Genomic DNA, 21,491 nt, shown 5'->3' on the forward strand with positions numbered 1-21,491 from the left:
CATTAGGGTCTGCGCTGTTTGCTTTAAGGGGTTTCTGTAAGAAATATTCTAAATATAGAAATACATGTACTAGACATCCCTAATTTTGGAAATAAATTGATCGAATTTAGAAGGATGAGAGAGTCCACTAGGCATAAATGGGTTAAGATAATTCTACAGCAAAACATTTCTGGAAAACTGCTTATATGTGGTTTTAGCATTTTGTGACAAACACACTTTGTTCTGCATGAAAAATATATTACAGGTTTTGGTCAAATATTATATAATTTACGGGGTAATTTGTAATTTGATATATTATAGATGATACCCTAGCAATGCAATCACACATTACGTGAACCGTAATAAAATATAAACAAAATATAACTCCAGCAGCAGGCAACAATGTTTATTATCACATTTATATGAGGTAAGTGAGCAATGGCCGTAAAATTACTCTGTTGCTGACACCATAAAGAACATGCATAATTTACATACTTGTTTGAATCCAATACATTGCAAACGTTTAAATTAAGATCAATTAAAGTTCACTTCAATATGAAAACTTAATTTTAAGTTTAAAGATAAAAAAAAATGTAATCAATAAAATGCATACTTTTGTCATTGCATCCAAGACGAATGCATTTGCATCGAATACAGGATCCGCTCGTGAAATCCGGAATCGTACGACAACCTGACGTTAACGTATGGCGACGACGTTCAAACCGTTTAGAATTTCTTGAGAACATTATTTTCTAGGTATGTTTGTAAAAATTACACTTTAAGTTACGATATTGTTTTAAGAGTTTAACAACTATTCAACATCGTGATTTTGGTGTATCTTGAAAGTCTATAAATAACTTGTCTATTTTACTTGTCCATTTAGTTTGTATTTAACAACCTACTCGACATTTGCACAGACAAAATACACATTTTTTAAAGCGAACACCAATTATATGACTTTAAATAAACGCTTCATCCAGTAAACCGGTAGCGCATTAGAAACATTCCAGTTGTCATGACGCGAAATATATATTGTATCGGTTCCTAGCAATAGCAAAGCCGTCACAATGACCTGCGTCATGTTTTGGCCTTTGCTTTTCACATGACTGGGTAGCGTTAAGGGTATTATTGTAATGACCCTATCGGGGGAATTATAGCAACTGGGTTGCTGGTTCAAGTAATGAGTATTGAAATCAATAATTGCATATGAGACTAATGTAAGCTAATATATGCATAAATGGTTCTAGAAGTGTGTGTGTGTGTGTTAGAAGTTACAAATATGTTTGTCTGAAACGCTTCTTGTATATTTTCAAACACAATTTCCTACACGATACATGTGTTCCATTATTGCACTTAAACTGTTTAAAACGTTTGAAAATATTTTTGCAAATTTGCTTACATAAATGTAAAAATAGTAAAAGATATGAACATAAAACATGTATTGGTAAAATTAGTTACAAATTCAGACATAATGATCACTCTACCAATGTGGCAGTTGATTTCAGATTATGCTTGAAAATGTTTATTATAATATATTTTTTATATAATAATATATCAAAACTATTTCCATTCAATATATATTTATTCATGATGTTTAATCAGTCGTGAAAGTATGGGCATGAAACATTAAAGATTTGATAAGAACACTAAGATTCCATGAAGTGGTAGTTTAAAAGCTTAACAGACATCAAACAATTATACATGTAGATAGCTTCGGCTGTTACGTTATATATTGTGCTCCTGCTTTTTTTGCGCAATAAAATTAAAAGATGAACGAAGTCCGGAACGCCACAACATCAAGGTAGACTACCAGGCAATACAGTTTTTCCGGAATAAAAAGAGTGGTTTCCCCTATAAACAAGTCCACGGAGCGAGCACTAAATGCTGAATAATGGATACTTTCACGGTTTGGTAAATTGACAAAATTGAAAAAAGTTGTTTCAGATTCGCAAATTTTCGTTTTAGTCATGATATTTGTGAGGAAATAGTATTACTGAACATAAACCATAGACTAATATAGCCATTATATGCATCTTTTGACGATTTAAAAACCTAAAAATTATAAAGCGTTGCAACGCGAAACGATTGAATAATTTGGAGAGTTCTGTTCTTGTCGTTTAAATTTACGAAACTACGTAGATGGCTTATATAAGGTTTAAAATACGTCCTGCATGAAAATTCGGCAGAATAGCCGAGAGGGCTAATGCGTTTTCACTTCAGGACTCCGGGGGTCACTGGTTCGAGCCCCAGTGCGAGCTACATTTTTTTCCTTTTTTAATTTTATTCATGATTTTTCACTGGAGTTTTTAAGATCAAATGTTTACATTTATCAAAATAAAGCATTTAATGACTAACTTCAAAAAATGCCAAAATCTGTGAAAAGGCCCCTTTAAGAACTTTTTCACAGTTTCGCAAAATAATAATTGTCAAAACGTGATATATTTAAAAAAGAGAGAGTAACCGTGATATTTAAAACAAAGTAACACTAATGAGGTAGAAATATCTAAACATATATGATCATGTATTATGTATTATCAAAAGAAATCGGTTAACATATCAAGCGCTTGTAACGCGTTGTGTCAAGAATCTAGAGTCCTCACATAATGCAGCTTTAGACACGTAAGAACCTCATAAACTTCGAAATGCTTCGATATTGTCCGGTTTCGAGTCCGATGAAGCAAAATTTTGTATTCAAATTATTTTGCTTGCTATTGTACATATTTAATATTATTCAAAATATTGTGATGTTGTGAGTGCAAGCATGCAAACATAGTTTACAGAGATACGAAAATCTATGAAATGTTTTTTAAGTAAAACCACGGGTTGTGAAAGGCTAGACGTTTTTTATGACTGTTATAATTTACAAAACGTTTAATCATGGCAGGTAGCTATAAGTTATTCATTTTAAATATCATGAAAGTGTTACCAACAACAATGGTGCTCACAATTAAAGGTACATGCATTTTAAGTGCTAACATTTGAACATAAATAAAACCGATTAAATATTGAATGATACACAATAAAACCCCATTTAGGTTATACAATAGTATTAAAAGTGTGTATTTGTTTTTGTTCTTGTAATGGGTAATACCTTTTACACGCTAACTTGTGTTGTTTCGAGAGTGATTTCTTTATTTATGACTTCATAAAGTTTATATTATGATGTATGGCTTCCTGAAAGTGAGTCCTTTATCTATGATTTTCGGAAAGTGATGTATCACTTTCTGTATACCTGAAAGTGATTTCTTTATTGAGAAATTCTCTCTTTTCCAGAGTTTAATTCCAAAACTAAAAAAATACTTTATTGAAATTTAAAATATCGATTAATCAATTATTCTAGGACAACGTGTGCTGTCCATAGACAAAATTTCAATCCTTATTCAGTATTCTATACTTGTTGGCACATGTTTGCACATAATGTTTGTTCCCTAAATGGTAAATGGAATCTCTACGTGGCATTAATCAGTGCTTCCTTGATGCCTACAGGTCAGAATCGCTATTTCTACTATACACGACAAAATGATCACCGAGTCATAATTGTTATCAGCGTTCTAATGCTTACCGGTAGTCAACCAAAGCGATTGTATTTACTGCGTAGTGTACTCTAGACATAAAACATAGGAAATCGGTGATATATGTTTATTACGTTCCATTATAGACGTAAAGTACCAGATATAATCGTGAATAATACGGAGAAATAGCTTTATAATATCCGTCTTTGCTACTATGCATCGGTTTTTCGACCTTATAAAAATACTGAAGACTCAATGTGTACATGACGCACTAAAACCAATTGCTGCTTACAGAAGTGCTAAAATTTCCATAATTTTATAGTTAATTCCACTGAAAGCTGCACCAATAGACCATGTTTCCATTGTATATGCTAATATTTGGGATCTTTCAACAATCCGCAGTGCCATGATAAGAGAATCAGTTTTATTATGAAATTATACGAACTGTCAATCTAAAACAATGTTACCTTGTAATATCTTGTCGAATATAAAATTATCAATATGTTAAACAAAAAGTGCTAGTTTCAAAAGAATTAAAATGTCTTCTTCTTTATCTTATAAAAATTAGCTTAATTTGACACTACTGTTTGCAATATAAGTGCATATACAAATGGTCTAGTAATATAAAGAACGGTTACGTATTTGCCTGTGTATAGCTATTATATCAATATAATTGAAACTATCAGTACATCGGATCATGTATGGCAACGAATTTGGCAAAGAATTGTTCAATTTTAAACACGAGGAACACCTTACCTTCTTTGCCATCTTTCTTGTAAGACATAAGCTGCGCATCGTCCGGAAAAAGTTTCTCCTGGTTGTGGTCTGCCCTCCGGCCCGCCAGGTTCGAACCCAGGAGCAGGCCTCGGAGGTTACCATAGTAGTTAGCAAACTTTTCTGAGAGGGATACTCTGGAAATATAGTTTATTCTCCGTTACTAAAATAATGATATTTATAAATGCATCGCTTTATTTAAACTTTTAAAACAAGACACAATAAATCTTAGCAGTAATGTATTTGAAGCCATGGAACGATTCGCAATGTGGTTTTGAAGTTTTAAACATACGTCAAAATAGCACCCAAGTTTATATAGACATCTGTATAACCTTTATTATTGTGGAATTATTAAGAATGAGGTACATGTGCACATTGAGAGAAATTAGTAATCGAGTGAGGCGCTTATCAAAAACTAAACCGTTTGAAGTGCGAACAAGCATAACACGATGCATCTGGACAATCGTCTTTGTAAATGGACAAAGAAGTATTCATTATGAGATCAAGATGTCATTAAACAGAATTTGCTAAATATAGTTGAGATCTTTTTCGATTATCCAATTCTAAGACAAAGTTTACAGCATCCCAAACCTCTTTTAGAGACATAAATCCATTCTGATGAACTAAGCATAACATATTTCGAACGATGCATCACATCAATAGTTGAACTGTAAATGCTTGCAGACTGGGCTTTATCGATGCCTAAGTTAATGACAAATATTCGGAGACAATACATTGGGGATTTATGGCATAACGAAAAGCTAATTAGGACAATAAAAGTGGGACATAATTGGCGTATCACACAAGTCAAATTTTGTACTAATATTTAAGATTCTTAATTATCCCCACGCTTTTTGAAAAGCGTGGGGATATTGTGGTTATCTCCGCCGTCCGTCCGTCTGTCCGTCCAGGCCACTATCTACTCCTACACTATAAGCACTAGAACCTTGAAACTTACATACCTGGTAGCTATGAGCATATGTGCGACCCTTTACTATTCGGAATTTTGATCTGACCCCTGGGTCAAAAAGCATGGGGGTTTGGGTGGGGCCGGGTCAGAGATTTTCACTTATTGTTATGCCCCCGGTATGGTGCATTGGCCATAACTTTTGCAATATTGATGATAGCAACTTGATATTTAGCATGCAGGTGTATCTCATAGAGCTGCACATTTTGAGTGGTTAAAGGTTAAGGTCAAGTCATCCTTCAAGGTCAAAGGTCAAAAAAACTAATCCAATGGAGTAATAAGCTTTAAAGGGAGGTAAGTAAATAGCCTGCCAAATGATAAAATTAAATAAATCAATCAAAGTGGCGCATAGAGTACACAGTGGTGCAGAGATGTATTAAGTATTCAATTGTTTGTGTTTACTCATCTGTGAAATGGTTTAGCTCATCTATCTAATGTTTATACAAGGGATTATGAAAATATTGGCGCAAAGGGACACCTGTATATGAGAGAAGAGATAGAATGCAGCCAAGCATAAAAAGCATGAGAAACTCATGGAATAGCGCCTCAAGAATCTATAAAAGGGCTGAAACTTTCAATTTGTGCAATTAAAATTTTAGACTCATTACTGAAAATCTGTCAAAATGTTCAAGTGGGAAAAATGTGAGAAACAATTTAAAGCAAGATGGACATTGTTGTGTACAAGATTGCGATAGAAAATTTCTGAGACGCTACTATTTAGTCAACCATTTAACCTCATAACATAACTTTTGCAAAACAGGAGCAAGAATATTGGCTATAAGAGAGCATGTTCAGCCATCTCATAAGTCAATCCAATTAGGATGACATGTACATAATTGACTACAGTGAAGTTGATGCATTATTAGATTTGTAAGAAGAGCAGGATGAGGAGGAGAAATTAAGGTATAGATTTTCACTCATTTTTATGTTATTTTACATTAACTTCTTCATTTCTACATTGAATTACTTCAAATTTATACTGAACATCTCTTATGACGATACGGTCAACCTCAACTATGCATGACCCCTAACCAACCCTGGAGCGCACCTATGTCAAACACGCGGCGTGGGGATACGCGTCGGCCTCTGCCGCGCCATTTCTAGTTAGAATTAGAAATTTGACATCGGAAGTATTTATAAAAAAATGTTGATGACATTTCAGAGTGATCATTACTTTTTATCCTTCTTTTTATCTTTCACATTAACTTGCAGTAACACATGTTGGCTATTCTCGGATCTTATAATAGATGTTTATTCAGTTAGGCTTTAAGTAGTGTTGAACGATAAACGTGCCCATTCGCATTGGCAATAGTGAACATCTCTTATGACAATACGGTTAACCTCAACTATGCATGACCCCATAACCAACCCTGGAGCGCCCCTATGTCAAACATGCGGCGTGAGGATACGCGTCGGCCTCTGCCGCGCCATTTCTAGTTAGAATTAGAAATTTGACATCGGAAGTATTTATAAAAAAAATGTTGATGACATTTCAGAGTGATCATTACTTTTTATCCTCCTTTTATCTTTCACACTTACTTGCAGTAACACATGTTGGCTATTCTCGGATCTTATAATAGATGTTTATTCAGTGAGGCTTTAAGTAGTGTTGAACGATAAACGTGCCCATTCGCATTGGCAATAGTGTATTCAGTGACGGTATGGGGAGAGTTTCTACAATATGTGATCCGATTTACTTTTATTTAATGTAAGGTAAACGTCAAGTTTACGTATAAAAATGTGAAAATCGTTTTGGTTAAACATGTCTTGTAAGAGAAAATGACTAGGTATGTAAAATGTAAGAAGCATTTGAGAAGCATTATCAGGCCATCAATTATTTGATTAGACTTTTATTTAAGGGACACATATATAATATAATACACTTAAAAAAACGTCTATCGTTATTCACACACTTAACTTTTTTTTAAATTTCTTATCAACATATTTGGTCAAAATTTTCAATTAAGAATACATGTGTATTTAAAAATATTTTATAAATATTTCCTACACAATGTTTTTGAATTGAGCCACTATTTGATTAATAATCATTTAACGAGCAATATTTCTCTAAAATAAAAACACAAAAGGAAAAAATCGAAATATATTAACTTTCAATCAAATATGTTTCTAAATAAGTATCAATTGCTGATTGTTCAGTTTCTTTTTTATTTTAACTATCTGGTGGAAGATTAACAGATTTCTGTCATCGATTATATCAGTTTATTAATTATGGAATGCCCCCCCCCCTTGCCCGAATACGGATCCATTCAAGTTCCTGAAGGCTGAAGGGTTTAAGATCGTGTCTTACGTCCAACCCAAACTCGTATCGTCTTCAAATTTGTTTTAAGGGATAATTTTGATTGCAAAGCAAACTTTGTTATGTGTGATGGGGTAATTGTGTAATACATACATCGCGCGGTATTAGATTGCGTGCAACTACAAGGATGCTTTTACAATTGACCAGTATGCAACTGTCTTGTTGAATGCACACGCTTTTTAATCAAATAAAGTAACAAATATGTTGTTTCAAAATTCTTTTTATAAACTAGAATGATAAAAATGACGCAATAGTATAGCCATTGGAACAATTAATTATTGGTTTAAATCGATTGAATCTCACACTTGGCCAAGAATTAATAACACACATATGCTCATACAATTTAGACTCAAAGTATCGTTATTTAAATAAGAAAACAATACATTAGAATTCAAATTAAATTTTATTTAAATACCATTACTAAATGGTTAAATATAACCAGAGAAACAGTAAAACAACTGCATGTATAAGACCGTTACATCAAATAGTACTAACTCAATTTACTAATGCATATCAGAAAGAAGATTTTATGCAGGTCGAAAAATACCCGATTAAATAGCTTGGTTGTATAAGCAAATGTAATTCAAAAAGCATATCATAACATAATATTAATCACAAATATTAGTTAATTTCGTTTCACATAATCGTTAAGGAAAAGAAACAATCCACTTCTAACAGGCATCCGACAACACATGTGTAACACAACAAACATCTCCTATTTGTACAGGTGCTTATGTTTTCCTCAATAATTAATGTGAATCATTTTCAAGTCGCGTATTAATTAGAAAACAATACATGTAAATGTGTTCTTACGTGCGTTTTAAAGCGTAAGTCGCTTAGTACTGTTACGCTATATTGTGAGCTCTGGTTGTTGTCATCGTCTATTGATATTAAATGTGTCTCCTTTAACTGCCAATACTATGCAATTTTTAAGATGTCGATGTGTTGTTTGTGTATTAACATGAAACAAAAAATAATAATTGCGTTATGTAAATCGAAATTGGTTTTGTATCACACTTTAACTTTAATATTATTAGACATGCGTATTAATGTTACAACACATTTTTCAAAGCACTAGATAATGGCCTTGAGGTCAGGGTTGTATTCTTCGATATAAGTAAAGTTTTTGATAAAGTATGGCACAAAGGTCTTTTTTGTAAACTGAAACAAGCGGGCATTCGAGAAAAACTATTATCGTTTTTGTCTAACTATCTTTCTGATCGTAAACAAACAGTAATCTTACCGGGATCGTCCGGATCAACCCCTATTGAAATTCTCGCCGGAGTCCCTCAAGGTTCTATTTTAGGACCACTTATGTTTTTAGTATATATAAATGACATTATTGATGACATAAATGCACACATACATTTGTTCGCTGATGATACCAGTCTTTTCATGGTCGTTAATTCGCCTCACGAAACTGCAGCCGTACTGCAATCAGATATCGACAAAATTTCTAGCTGGGCTAACAAATAGATAGTTTGTTTTAACCCTTCAAAATCCGAATCAATGATTATTTCTCGCAAAATAAATAAACCAAATCATCCACCATTTACCATGCAGAACATTAATATCCCAGTTGTTGATATCCATAAACATTTAGGTGTTTTTATGTCAAATGACTGTTCATGGCATGCGCATATATCCTTTATAAAGGAAAAGGCATGGTCACGAGTTCATATAATGAGTAGATTAAAAACAATTTTTGATTGAAAAACTCTCGAGAAAATATATTTTTCGTTTATTAGACCAATCATTGAGTACTCAGATGCTGTATTTGACAATTGTACGCAATACGAAAAAGATGAACTAGAGAAAATACAAACTGAAGCTGCGCGAATAACAGCCAAATGCACACGTCTAGTCTCTTAGAAGAACTTTATAATGAATTAGGAGGGGAAACTCTTAGTCAACAAAGACGTAAACATAAACTTATTTTAATGTATAAAATAAAATCAAACAATATTCCGAACTACTTACAGTCCCTTGTTCCCGCAACAGTTGGGTCGCGTAGCAATTACAACCTAACCAATATTAAAATAGCGGATTCTGTTCACAAACTTATAGTTAATAAAAAGCGATTTGAATCGTAAATAAGCTACAGAACGACTCACAACCATTTTCTCTTCTTTTCCCTTATATAATATTTAAAAACTACCTTTATCTTCTTCCCAGAACCCTACCACACTATCCTTCACCTCCATATGTCAACTTAAAACTTGTTTTTTACAATTTAAACACTATACACGGAGTTTGTCTCTTTTCTTAACTGTTATTATTGTTTCATGATCAAAAGCCGATCATGTTCGCCTGAAAACATGTAGTTGTATTTGTTTAGGGAGAAGAGCTATATAAGACATTGTCTTTTGTTCTAATCCTATTCAAACATGTTCATTGTATAAATGTTACATGTAATGCTATTTAATAACAAATTGTATTACTTGAAATAAATATGTTTAAACTAAATGCACGGATAAAACATACATAAAATATTGAGATGATAATACCAAGTAAATTTCAACATGTGTTTCTTATAAAACACATCCTATATGTTCGTATGTTGAAATACATGGCTTGACATACGCAAGTGGTAATTGTAATATGCATCAAAAGCATTTTGTGGGTAAGGCCCTTAATGACATAAAAGCTAAACTAAGTAAGTGTAATAAATTTGATTTAAAACCTTTAATTTATTGCCAATTACTCGATAGGCATAAATGGGTTAATGTTAAACCTAATACTTGTAGTGCCACATTTTATGGTGAATTGGGGAGATAACTTCTATATGTAAAATAGTACATCCCTATGTTAAATAATTGGTTTAAGCTTATATCTACAGATAATATTATAAAATAAAAATCACTTGATAAATGTTATAAAGGTGACCGTATCTCTGAGGCCACGCTTGGTAAGGCACAATCACACTCAAATGAAATCAAACTCAGCACTATTGATTTTTTTTAAACATTTTTAAACATCTGAAGTCTTTGGCTATGATTTTTTGTTTGCAAAAATAGTGATTTTTTAATTCAAAATACCTATTAAAATTTGAAAATTAATAATCTTTTTAATGCGAATATGCGGTTAATTTTTAGTCCGAAATTACGACATGGACAAACATATTTGTGTTTGGATTTTATTTCTGAACTTTAAAACACTGTCTGTCCTCAATCATGATGAATTTTAACATGAATAGGGGCAGACTGTTGTTATTTCAACAAATAAAGAGCTTTTTTTGGAAGGAGGATTTATCCCTCTGCAAGTAAAATGTAATTTTGATATTGTCATATATTTTCGCGACCTAACAAAACTGTCAACGTTGTTGACATAAGTTGAAATAATGTGTTGTAAAAAATAATATATCCTATTAGTAACAATAACACTGTTTCATTTTATTCACCAGACTGGATGCTACTTCATGGTGACATTGCTCATTGTTTAGACTTTAAATTTGTCAATATAGATTTTTGTTTGAATTAATATTATTCATTTATTGTGGACAAACATTGGTTCAAAGTTATTAATAGCAACAAATTTAAGTGGTGACAGTCACAACGTTTTTTTGACCCTGTGAAACACCTTAATTTATTTCATGTTTTCTTCGTTTCTTCTACAAGGCCACTGATGCTGAAACTGGAACCTGAAAGATTAACATGCAGTTCAATGATGATCGGTGATAAAAAAACATCAAAATTCCCCCCCCCCCCCAACACACACACACATCGGAAAGAAATATGATATCTACATATCCCTAATGCGTGTAGTCGTATGCTAGCCCAAGTCGGTTATGAAATTGGCTACTAAGTTGTTTTCCTTAGCGCCAATGTAGATAGTAATATATTTTTTATAATTTCATTACACAAAATGAGGAACAGCATACAATTGGTGAAATCATTCAATGCACTAATGTTTACAATTCATAAGTATATACATGTAGTATAACCAAAGTATATACTTAAGTATATTTATAACCAAATGCCCTATTTTCCAAAATTACGCGTGAAATGTGCCCTTTTAGGGGAAGCTCCCCTCTATTTTGGAAAGCTGGCTGGAGCACTGATATACATATTTAGAATAACTTAATAAAAGTAAAAAGCAGAACTTATTAAACTACCACTTTTTTTAAATAAAAGAATAACTCACTATGCGGTCTGAAATTTTAAAGCTCGTGATATATCTAATACGAAATAATATTTGTTGGTCTATTTATGTATAAATACAAATGGAACAATTATAAGCATGTATGAATTGCAGCAAATGTAATTGTATTTATCTTAAAAGTGTTAACTGTGTTAAAAAAAACTTTGAGAAAATAGATGTTGTATTTATTTACAAATTGTTAACCACGTCTGCAAGCTGCTATATCAATAAATGGCACTGACCTCTCTTCGCCATCAATTTACACACGGGCTGGACAGAATGTTAACACCGGTCAGAACTTTTTTTTTTAAATATCTCAAGTTATTGAAATACATTTTAAAAACTTTTAGGGCATCAAAGAAATGTTTTCTTGAAGTTTGTGCCGATATCTAAAATTTTTTAAGAATTAATCCTTGAATACGCCTGAAATCAGCGTCAAAGTTTCAAGTAAAGTGCTGCATACACATGTACACCGTGTACATGAATGCTGTAAACATTCAAGATTTGGCCGAGAACAAAGGCTTATTAGATAAAGTATTTATAATGCTTTACTTCTTGGCATAAGCAGCATAAATGTCTTATATACATTAGTTGAAATTCTGTAGATGTTTTAACACGTTATTTGAACACAACAGATTGTCACAGTAGTTCCAAATCCCCGCCGAAATGTGTTTGCTTGTATGACAACATTTGTTTTAGAGAGTAGAATAATATTTGTAAAACATGGCACCTGTGTCATCTATCTTTATTTCAATGATCAAGTAGTTATATAGTGTTGGAGTTATGCTAAAGAGAATAAAATATATGGTAATGAAAGAAAGGGAGGTAATTAAAAATCGAAGACTTTAAACAGTTACTGTTCTTGATCACTGTATGTTTTCCTTAAACTCATCTTTTCATTTTACAGTGAATACCTCAGAGTTCAAATTAAATATTATTGTAAAATTTTATTGAGGGTGATATTAAAAATTGAAAAGCTAAAACAATTTCTATGTAATTGAATTAAATATAATTTAGAATTATAAATGAATAAAATATAAATAAAAAAATATAAAAAATAAAGGGGATAGTTAAAAAAACTACGGCCAAAAGAGTTATGGTTCATGTTCACTGCACTTCTCCTAGTAACCATATGTTTATATATAACAAGTTTCAAGTAAATCCCTTCATTAGATTTAGAGTTATGCTCCGGATAAAAATTATACTTGAAATAAAAAGGGAGATATTTAGAAAACTAAGGTAGATAGAGTTATATTTCTTTGTCACTGCTCTTTGTCTACTTGTCATCTTTTTATACTTCAAGTTTCAAGTAAATCTCTTTAGATGATTTAGAATTACACTCCGGACAAAAATTTACTTCGAAATTAAATAAGGGGAGATAATTCAAAAACTAAAGTAGATAGAGTAATGGTTCTTAGTCAATGCAATTCCACCACTTGCCATCTGTTAACATTTCAAAATTCCTTCGGTAGCTTTAGTGTTATGCTCCGAACAAAAAAACTTTGAAATTATATAAAGGGAGACAATTCAAAAACTTAGGTAGATAGAGTTATGTTTCTTGGTCACTGCACTTCTACTGCATGCCATCTGTTTATATTCTAAGTTAAAAGTAAATCCATCGAATAGATTTGCAGTTATGCAGTGGACAAAGTTTCGGACGGAAAGACGGACGCACAAACGGACGGACTCACAGACAGACGGACGGAGACTATTGCTACATTGCCTCCGATTTCTCTTTTCGGCGGGGAATACAAGCACCATATCTGTGTGTTTTCATACATTAAAGTTTACTTGTGAAACCCACAAAATCGTTTGATCCTGCAACCTGATTAAGAAAGGTCATTGTACTATGCATATCATATCAGCAACCACGCATCGCGTTTGGCATTAACAATATTAATAAAAAAGCTACCTCTGTCGGAGGTGTACTGTTTAATTGCTTTATTTTAAGACATAAGTCATATTTTAATTTAAACACGAAAGTGTATGTTTTGTCTAATCAAGGAAAAGTGTAGTCTTTATTATACAGATATGACATGTCGAACGCTGATTCACTTACAGCAACGGTTTAGAGTCCGTCCGACTAATTTATCGTAAAGTCGTTTTCATCAATATGTTTTTTCTTTATGGCCTTGGAAGAACAGGAGGGAAGCCCATATTTTGTTATATATATTTTTTATATAAGGCTCTCACCTTATCTACGTGTGTGATCTATTGTTTAAATAGGGGAATACTAATGCATGTGAAATGTAATAAAGGAGTGGAAACACAGTTTCGCTTCAGAATGTTCTGGATTTGAGTCTTGCCTACACCAAGAGTATTAGCCACTCTCCTACAACTGTGTCCTTTGTCTAACATACAAATCGCCGTAACGCGTTCATCCAACGTCAAGAACTTACGCTCGGATGCCATTATGGTTAAATTTATCTGGCAATTTACTTTTAACTATAATTTATGCTCGTCTTATCACGGAGAAATTTAATCTTTGGGAATGTAAAATGGCGGTTGCTGGTCGTTGTTGGCAGGCAGACGTTATTCGCAGGTACAATATATACTGAAATCGTTTGGGAGGGAATCGAAGTGGTCGTTATTGACAGTTGGTCTTTATTGCATACTTTGCATGCGATTGTTTCATAATAAAATTGTGTCATGTCGTAGAAGTTCTGGATTACCACACACCGGAACCCACATTGTATATTTGGTAGTCAAGACGCTTTAAAGGGTCTCGGTAAGCCTTGAATAAATGCTTATTATTATCATAATATTCGATCGGTTTTCAAAACTTGAAGTGCATATCGACCGTTCATGTTTTCCAGAGCCTGACGATACTTTACATGTCCTGGTATAAATACTCATGCGAAAATACTTCGAATAACATTGACAAAAACAGTTACATACGATACAGGTATGTTCGCTTTAGGATTGTTGTTGCTGATTACACATTTATTTCATTCAGGCTGAGAAACTGATGCACATGTTATCGTTTATCATTCATATTACGGTGGATTAACAGCATGGTAATATGTAAATAGAATCTTTGTTGAAAATTATTACAAATTATTACACACAGTAAAATTGTAACCGAACATTAAATGAATTGTTAATAATGGTTATTAGTAAGACGGTAAGGGTCGCTTCTTTAAAACGCTATCGATCGTTTATTATACTGTTGTTATTCAACGGCTATGTTACTTAAATCAAACGCAATAACATAATTAAATCAAACCCTGTTCAAAATTAGTTATATTTTGCATTCTTAAACCATCATTTTCCTGTGCAATGTACAGCTTAAGTCACGCTAAACCATGGCTAAACTTTGTGAAAACAAGGTTTACAATGTAAACAGTTGCTTAACTATGGTCCATTCTGACAACGAGAGACAATTATTTTACTTTGAGTTTAACAGTAGAAAGAGTTTACTACAACATAAAAAATTGTAAATCTTAAATATATACCAAACGTATTTATTAAACCTGCTCTATGACAATAGTTTCTGGGTACTAGGTTTATTTGCAATAATATTAGATTGTATGGTGTTTGCCGTGTAATGTAAACACTTGTCAAGGATTACAGTGCTTTACATGAATCACATTTACTTGATTGTGATTTTACCATGGTTTGAATGCGTTCAGTTCACTGGGGACACTCCATCAAAGAAGAAAACAGTTCTTCACTCGAGCTGATAAATATCTCGCTAATGCTTTGAGAAACAATCCAAAACGTCTCCATAAACAATTGTTGCTGGAGAAATTTGTCCTAAATAAATATATATAAATGACCAGTAGGGAAAACAGTGTATTGTCATGTGATTAAATTTGTTTTGGAATTTTTGTCTGTTTATAGAAAAAGCATCAGTTATTACAGTGCAAGGGCTGTTCGAAAGTCATAATTTTTTGTTTAAATTTTGAAGAATGTAAAGTTGTCAATCACACTTGACCAACGGTTTGTATAAAACACGGCCAAAAGGCAACTATTTAACGGTGTATGACTTAACAACCGTGACTGGAAGCAAGATACCGAATTATTCACCTAAAAAACGTTTGTCTTTAATCCGTGGTATGTAAAGACACATACATAGTATGATTACGGCATTGTCCTAGACAAAAACTAATATTATATTAATGTATAAATGTTATTACATACTTTTGTTCTGACCACACATTTTTTGTTGCTTTCTTCTTAGCAACCGAGATAAGATTTCATAGAAGAAATGTATTGTTCATTGACCTTTAACCTATCTTCGAAACGATATGTACACATTCATGATGAAGAAAATAAAAGAAGTTTGAATAAGATTTTCCAGTTAATGTTTGTAGTATCTGATACAAATCAGCTTATATAAAGCAAGGCTCATTATATTGAACCGTTTGCACGTCGAAATTGCAAAGTAAAATACTATAAATAAAATAACCAAAGCATAGTTTACTTACCCGTTATGATCATAAAACCGCCTAACACGTTCAGGTGTCCGACAACACATTAGTAACAAAGCATATATGCGTAATAATAATACACACAATATCCAGTCAAACCGCACACAAAAAACTAAAGTGACATATCACAAGCTTTCCAAGCAATTTACAAAATCCCCAGACCAGTTCAGTGTACAACGTCAAAATTGGTTTTTGTTGTTTCCAGTGACAGAACAAAGGTTAATACTAGAGTTTAGAAATCGATGGAACGTTCCACGCATATAAACTGTGAATATAGAAAGATGTGATACGATAATGCTTAGAAAGCTGCCCATGAGCCGATTTCAGTGACTTTAACACTCTTAAGGTTATAAAAGAGCCGTTAATTGCTTCCCGACTTTGGAATTTATGCTTGAACTGAACGGTCTAAAATGACAATCAAATTCAGAACAGCCACTTTGAATACTGTGCAGGTATTCAAAATATGGCTAGCTCTAAACTGTCTATGGACAGAAATCGCTCAGTATTTTTAATTAAGCTACTTTTGTAAAGACCCAAACCGTTCTGATATGTCCGATGTACTTTACCATTACTTATTCTCATCATGCCACTATTAGTTAAGGTTCCGTCGTTCTGGTCTGTTTATAACCTTGAGTAGTTTTTTTAAAAGTTGCAATGTATCATCTTGTATTGTAATTTAATTGTAATTTAATTCAATTTATGATGATACGAGCTATTAACAATTTACAGTTAAATATTAAATGTGACAATTGTGAGGTTTGAAGCTCCTTGAAAACAGTATAAGCCTCCATTGCTTTTGCATTGACTGTTTAAAGACGTTGTTCCCGTTCGTGCGTTTGTTGTGTACGTGTGTTTCGTGTCTATTGCTTGTTTGTCTTACTGTTTGGAAATTTGATCTTTAACAAATAATGGACCGCATTGAAAAATAAAGGATTGTCTCTCCTGCTAGAGCTGTGGTTTAACTTAATGTGCATTGTATTTACCACGTTACATGCTATAGAGGTAACCAGTTTTATTACATACCTGCTTTATGTTCCCAAAACATACAAGTTGTACCAATCGGTAACATACAACTGCAAAGAAATAATTCCCGTATTATGCTACTCGCTAGTTTTCCAATTCCGTATTACAGTACTTGCCGGACTACTTTTAATGACGTCACTTTGAATGCAGAAAATTATGAGAGCATTCTTGGTTAATCATGAACGCTTAAATTCATTTTTTAAACTTAAATGATTTAAGGTTGTATATAGTTAATTAGTAGAATATTACGCAAGTCAATTGCTTCAAGTGTTTGTATCAGTCTCTTGGCTTGCGCTATTTCGTATCACACTCGAGGCTCTGCCTCTCGTGAGATACGTCATCACACATGTCACTCGACTGATACAAAGACATGTAACAATTGACTAGCGTAATATTCCGTATGCATGCTTTTTGTTCATTCGTTGAATAATCTTACGGGCAAACATGCATGAGTACTGGAAGAGTAAAACTTATTTGTAAAAATTGCAACTGAACATATGGTTTCTTGTCCAAAGCACATGATATAAAGACCAGCTTCACTCCTTCGGATATTTCTTTGTTCTTTTATATGTGTTACGTATTGAAGCAAATAATTATTTCTATTTCGGTAATTATGAAACTTCATTTTTTCTTACCCATTTTACTTAAAGGGATACATATTGCACAGTGTAAAAATAAGCAGAAAAGCATGAACGAGTTAAAGATTACTAACGAAAAGAATACAAAAATAATTATACCCGTTCATGTTTATTCTTTGTTGACGGTCTTATTTCAGTCCCTGATTAACATTATTCTAGCGTGTTTTTTGCTTTTGTAAACTAGTATGCATTGGTATGTGTTAGTTTAAACCCATTTATTTTAAACCTCGATTAAACCGAAAGCCTATGGCTTATTGAAATGCTCTCGAGTCTGTTTCCTGTGACTAGGAACCAGTACTTGGTGTATTTGAAGAAGATCGAAAGAACGCTCCCACAGTGGGGATCGAACCCGTGACCTTCCTTTCGCTAGGTTAACAATACTAATAGTTATACAAATGAAAACAGAAATCAGTGTACCTATCGTTAAAAGTTTTAACTTATACATTCCATTTAAAATCGCTTTAAAAGAAAGTTTAGATCCTTTCATCTTTGCAATCCATTTACTTAATACGAATTCATTACGCAATGGTCGTTTAACGTTTCACTACTTCTGTTAAAACAGCATCGCCCTGAACACGTGTTTGTGTAGTTTGTTATTTAGCTTATACAACTCTTTTTCAAACGCGTAAAGACATGTAGGTGAACTCTTTATCCTATCTTGTACAGATGGCTGGCCCAAATTTACAGGGTGCAGGATCGCGTGACTTCCCAATTAAACTTTAATGGATGTAAACACAACGGTAAGTGGTGCATATTTCAAATAACTTTTTTCAGATTTTTTAAAGACTTTCAACTAGTGCATAAAATACAGTTTTTATGCTGCTTATGGCAATTACCCCATTCATGTATACAGATATGCAGCACGTAACGTAAAAGTTTGGCACCGATTTCGAACGTTTCACAGAATTTATTCTTTTATCTTAAGATATCGGCACACACTGCAAGAAAAATGTCTTTCGTGCAGTAAATATTTTTGCAAAGGTATTTCAATAAATTGAGATATTTGCAAAAATAAAGCTCTTATCGGTGTGTTTACATTCTTTCCCGACCGTTTAAACCCCTGAAAACACCGTTGATCCTGATTTAGAATACATTGAGATTGTAAAGTTAAGTAGAATTGACGCTCTGTGAAAAGGTGAGGGATAACGCAGGTGCGTAAAGTGTCGTCCCAAATTAGCCTGTACCGTCCGCACAGGCTAATCAGGGACGACCCTTTTCCGCTTAAACTAGATTTTTGCTAAGAAGAGTCTTTCTTTAAACGAAAAATATCATAAAAGAAAGGGTCGTTCCTGATTAGCCTGTGCGAACTGCACAGTCTAATCTGGGACTACACTTTACGCATATGCATTTACACAGGGCGAGGCTCAATTCTAATTTTCCATAGCCGATCTTACATATAAATGTTGTATGCTTATAGAAATATAGCTCGCAATTTATGAAGAAGGGCATCAAAGACACGCCTTTGGATCATATCAGAGGGTGCGCATCCGAATGAAGATTGTTTTTTATAAGTTTTGCGATTCAGTCATTAATTACATGAACTGTCGTTAACTTTGCTTTTCAAATAGCGTCTTTGTTGACAGTGTTTAAATAGAAATAAAATTATGAGGCGATTTATAGCTGAGACATTAACTAGTAAAGGTCATTATTCGAACATTCGGAGGTTATCTTTAGTATTATGTCCTCCTTCTGGATTGCATTACCTTACATACTAAATTATAAAAAAATACTGAATTAGTGATTGATAAAACTAATTCATTGATCACTCTTCTGGTAGATCTTTCTAGAACCGTACATATATCGTGTTGTTACTGCTTCTATAGGTCTGGTTTAAGTATCGTGTACGACCGTTAACCACGCTGCTCCTATAGCCATTTATTATTAAACAAACTGCGTATTTGGCAAGCTTTTATGGGTGATGATAAACTTCTGTTTGGAAAGCGCTTGCTTAACTGCAAATGTATTTCCTTTTATATTTAATACGTAAGTAACTACGTTGTTCATTTATAGGCATGAAGTATTACACGAGTAGTCATCCAACAGAGGCGTATTTAGGTGGGGGGCTAGGGGGCTAAAGCCCCACCAGCTGGCTGGCTAGATATGATTTAAAATAAATGAGCCCTTACAGTTCCAATCCTCTTGTGTATTTCCTGTCATATGCCCCTAATTAGGCCATTAACAGCTGTCAATTTGTACGATTAGCACCCAGGCATGTGTACAGACGATCTAACCTTCGTCAGCTAAACTGCACGCTTTATTGACTGTAAGTGATAAACTGCGCTATTTGATTGGCTGAAGGAGATACATTCAACTTATGAAATTCATCGATACATTTAGCTATAGGTAAATGTTTACAAATGGCTGCCGCATGGGACTTGTGAAAAACAATATCCTCCAATTACCTTCAGTCAAGCGGTTAAGGAAACAACTAACATAATTTCTGAATGAATTCAAACATTGCCGCAATAAACGATGTACCTAAAAAGATTTATTTCATTCCTGTTAAATCCATGTCAAAATTGTTTATTTAGAGCGTGTTTAACCACACAAAGCCGATAGTTCCATTCACATCCGCAAATGATATACACTTCGCGCGTTGTTTACCTTGAGTCGAGAGGTAACATCCGAAAAGCGAGATTACTCGATTGCAATAGACATGAGGTCAACAAAACTTCGAAAATTCGATTCACTGAACAAATTTAGAGAAACCGAAAGATTAATTCTACTTTTTTATAACTTTTATTTACCATGTAACAAGTTTCTGTTTAAACGGTCGATCTTCTTTTGAGCAACATTGACATGAAAAAGTGCGCAAGAACTGAAAAAACTACATCGTTCGCAATTTGTTCCAATACAATTTCGGCATATATATTACTATTAAAAGATTTGATAAAATTATCATCACGCATAACTGGTTTACAACTGTTCCCATCTTAAGTGCATTGGGGCCATACAACGCGCATTGTGTAAACAATGAATCATGAGAATGATTCTTTTTCATTGACTTGATTCTGATGATGATGATGATATTGATGATGATTAGAAAGATGAATAGAATATTTTTTTGAATGAAAATGTTGTCTTATAGCTGATTTTAGAAAGGAAGAAATAAAATTATTTTAAGTCTATACATTGTTTAGTACATGTACACATATTTACCATTTTGTTTATACAAAAATTGAACAGTTGGCCATGCACTCATCAACTCCAGACTCCCTATGACCCAACCCCCTCTTAAGAGGCCACCCCGCTTAAGCAGCCAATTTGGCTGTTTCCCTTGACTGGCTGCTTAAGAGGGGTTGGACTGTACTTGAAATTATGTTATTACACTAGCGCAGTGGTCTGCAATTTATGCGCAAGTTTAATGAAGAGTACCGAAAAAAATGCACGGAAAAGGCATAAATTTGGACTATTTAAGTTGAAGTAAGATTTTTAATGCAATTAAACTGTGTTTTTTTCTTATTTTAGTCGTGTCTATAATTATTTTCAAGCGTAGTAATGTTATTAAAACAAAATACTGGTTTGAGAGACATTTGATTTACCCCTGTGTGTCTGTCTGTCTCTCTGTCTGTGTGTCTGTCACACTTGATGTCTGAACTCAAGTCCTTGTTTTACATGCACTTTTATCATGCAAAATGCTGATTAGATAGCGTGAAATTGCATCATTTGAAGGTACCATTTCAAAAAAAAAAATCAACGACGGAAGGG

At 33.3% G+C, this 21,491-nt stretch overlaps 1 protein-coding gene across 4 annotated transcripts in view; it reads right to left on the reverse strand.

The window, feature by feature from the left end:
- LOC127844336 (protein-glutamine gamma-glutamyltransferase K-like) overlaps window positions 1–21,491 on the reverse strand; it is a 226,580-nt gene that overhangs the window by 149,213 nt on the left and 55,876 nt on the right. For all 4 annotated transcript variants that reach the window (XM_052374445.1, XM_052374449.1, XM_052374444.1 and 1 more), the window contains exon 2: window positions 4,248–4,402. In XM_052374445.1, the coding sequence (XP_052230405.1) occupies window positions 4,248–4,402 (155 nt within the window). The remainder of the gene's footprint in view (window positions 1–4,247; window positions 4,403–21,491) is intronic.

The sequence above is a fragment of the Dreissena polymorpha genome, chromosome 9, assembly GCF_020536995.1.
Source record: "Dreissena polymorpha isolate Duluth1 chromosome 9, UMN_Dpol_1.0, whole genome shotgun sequence".
In the NCBI taxonomy this organism is placed as follows: Eukaryota; Metazoa; Mollusca; class Bivalvia; order Myida; family Dreissenidae; genus Dreissena; species Dreissena polymorpha.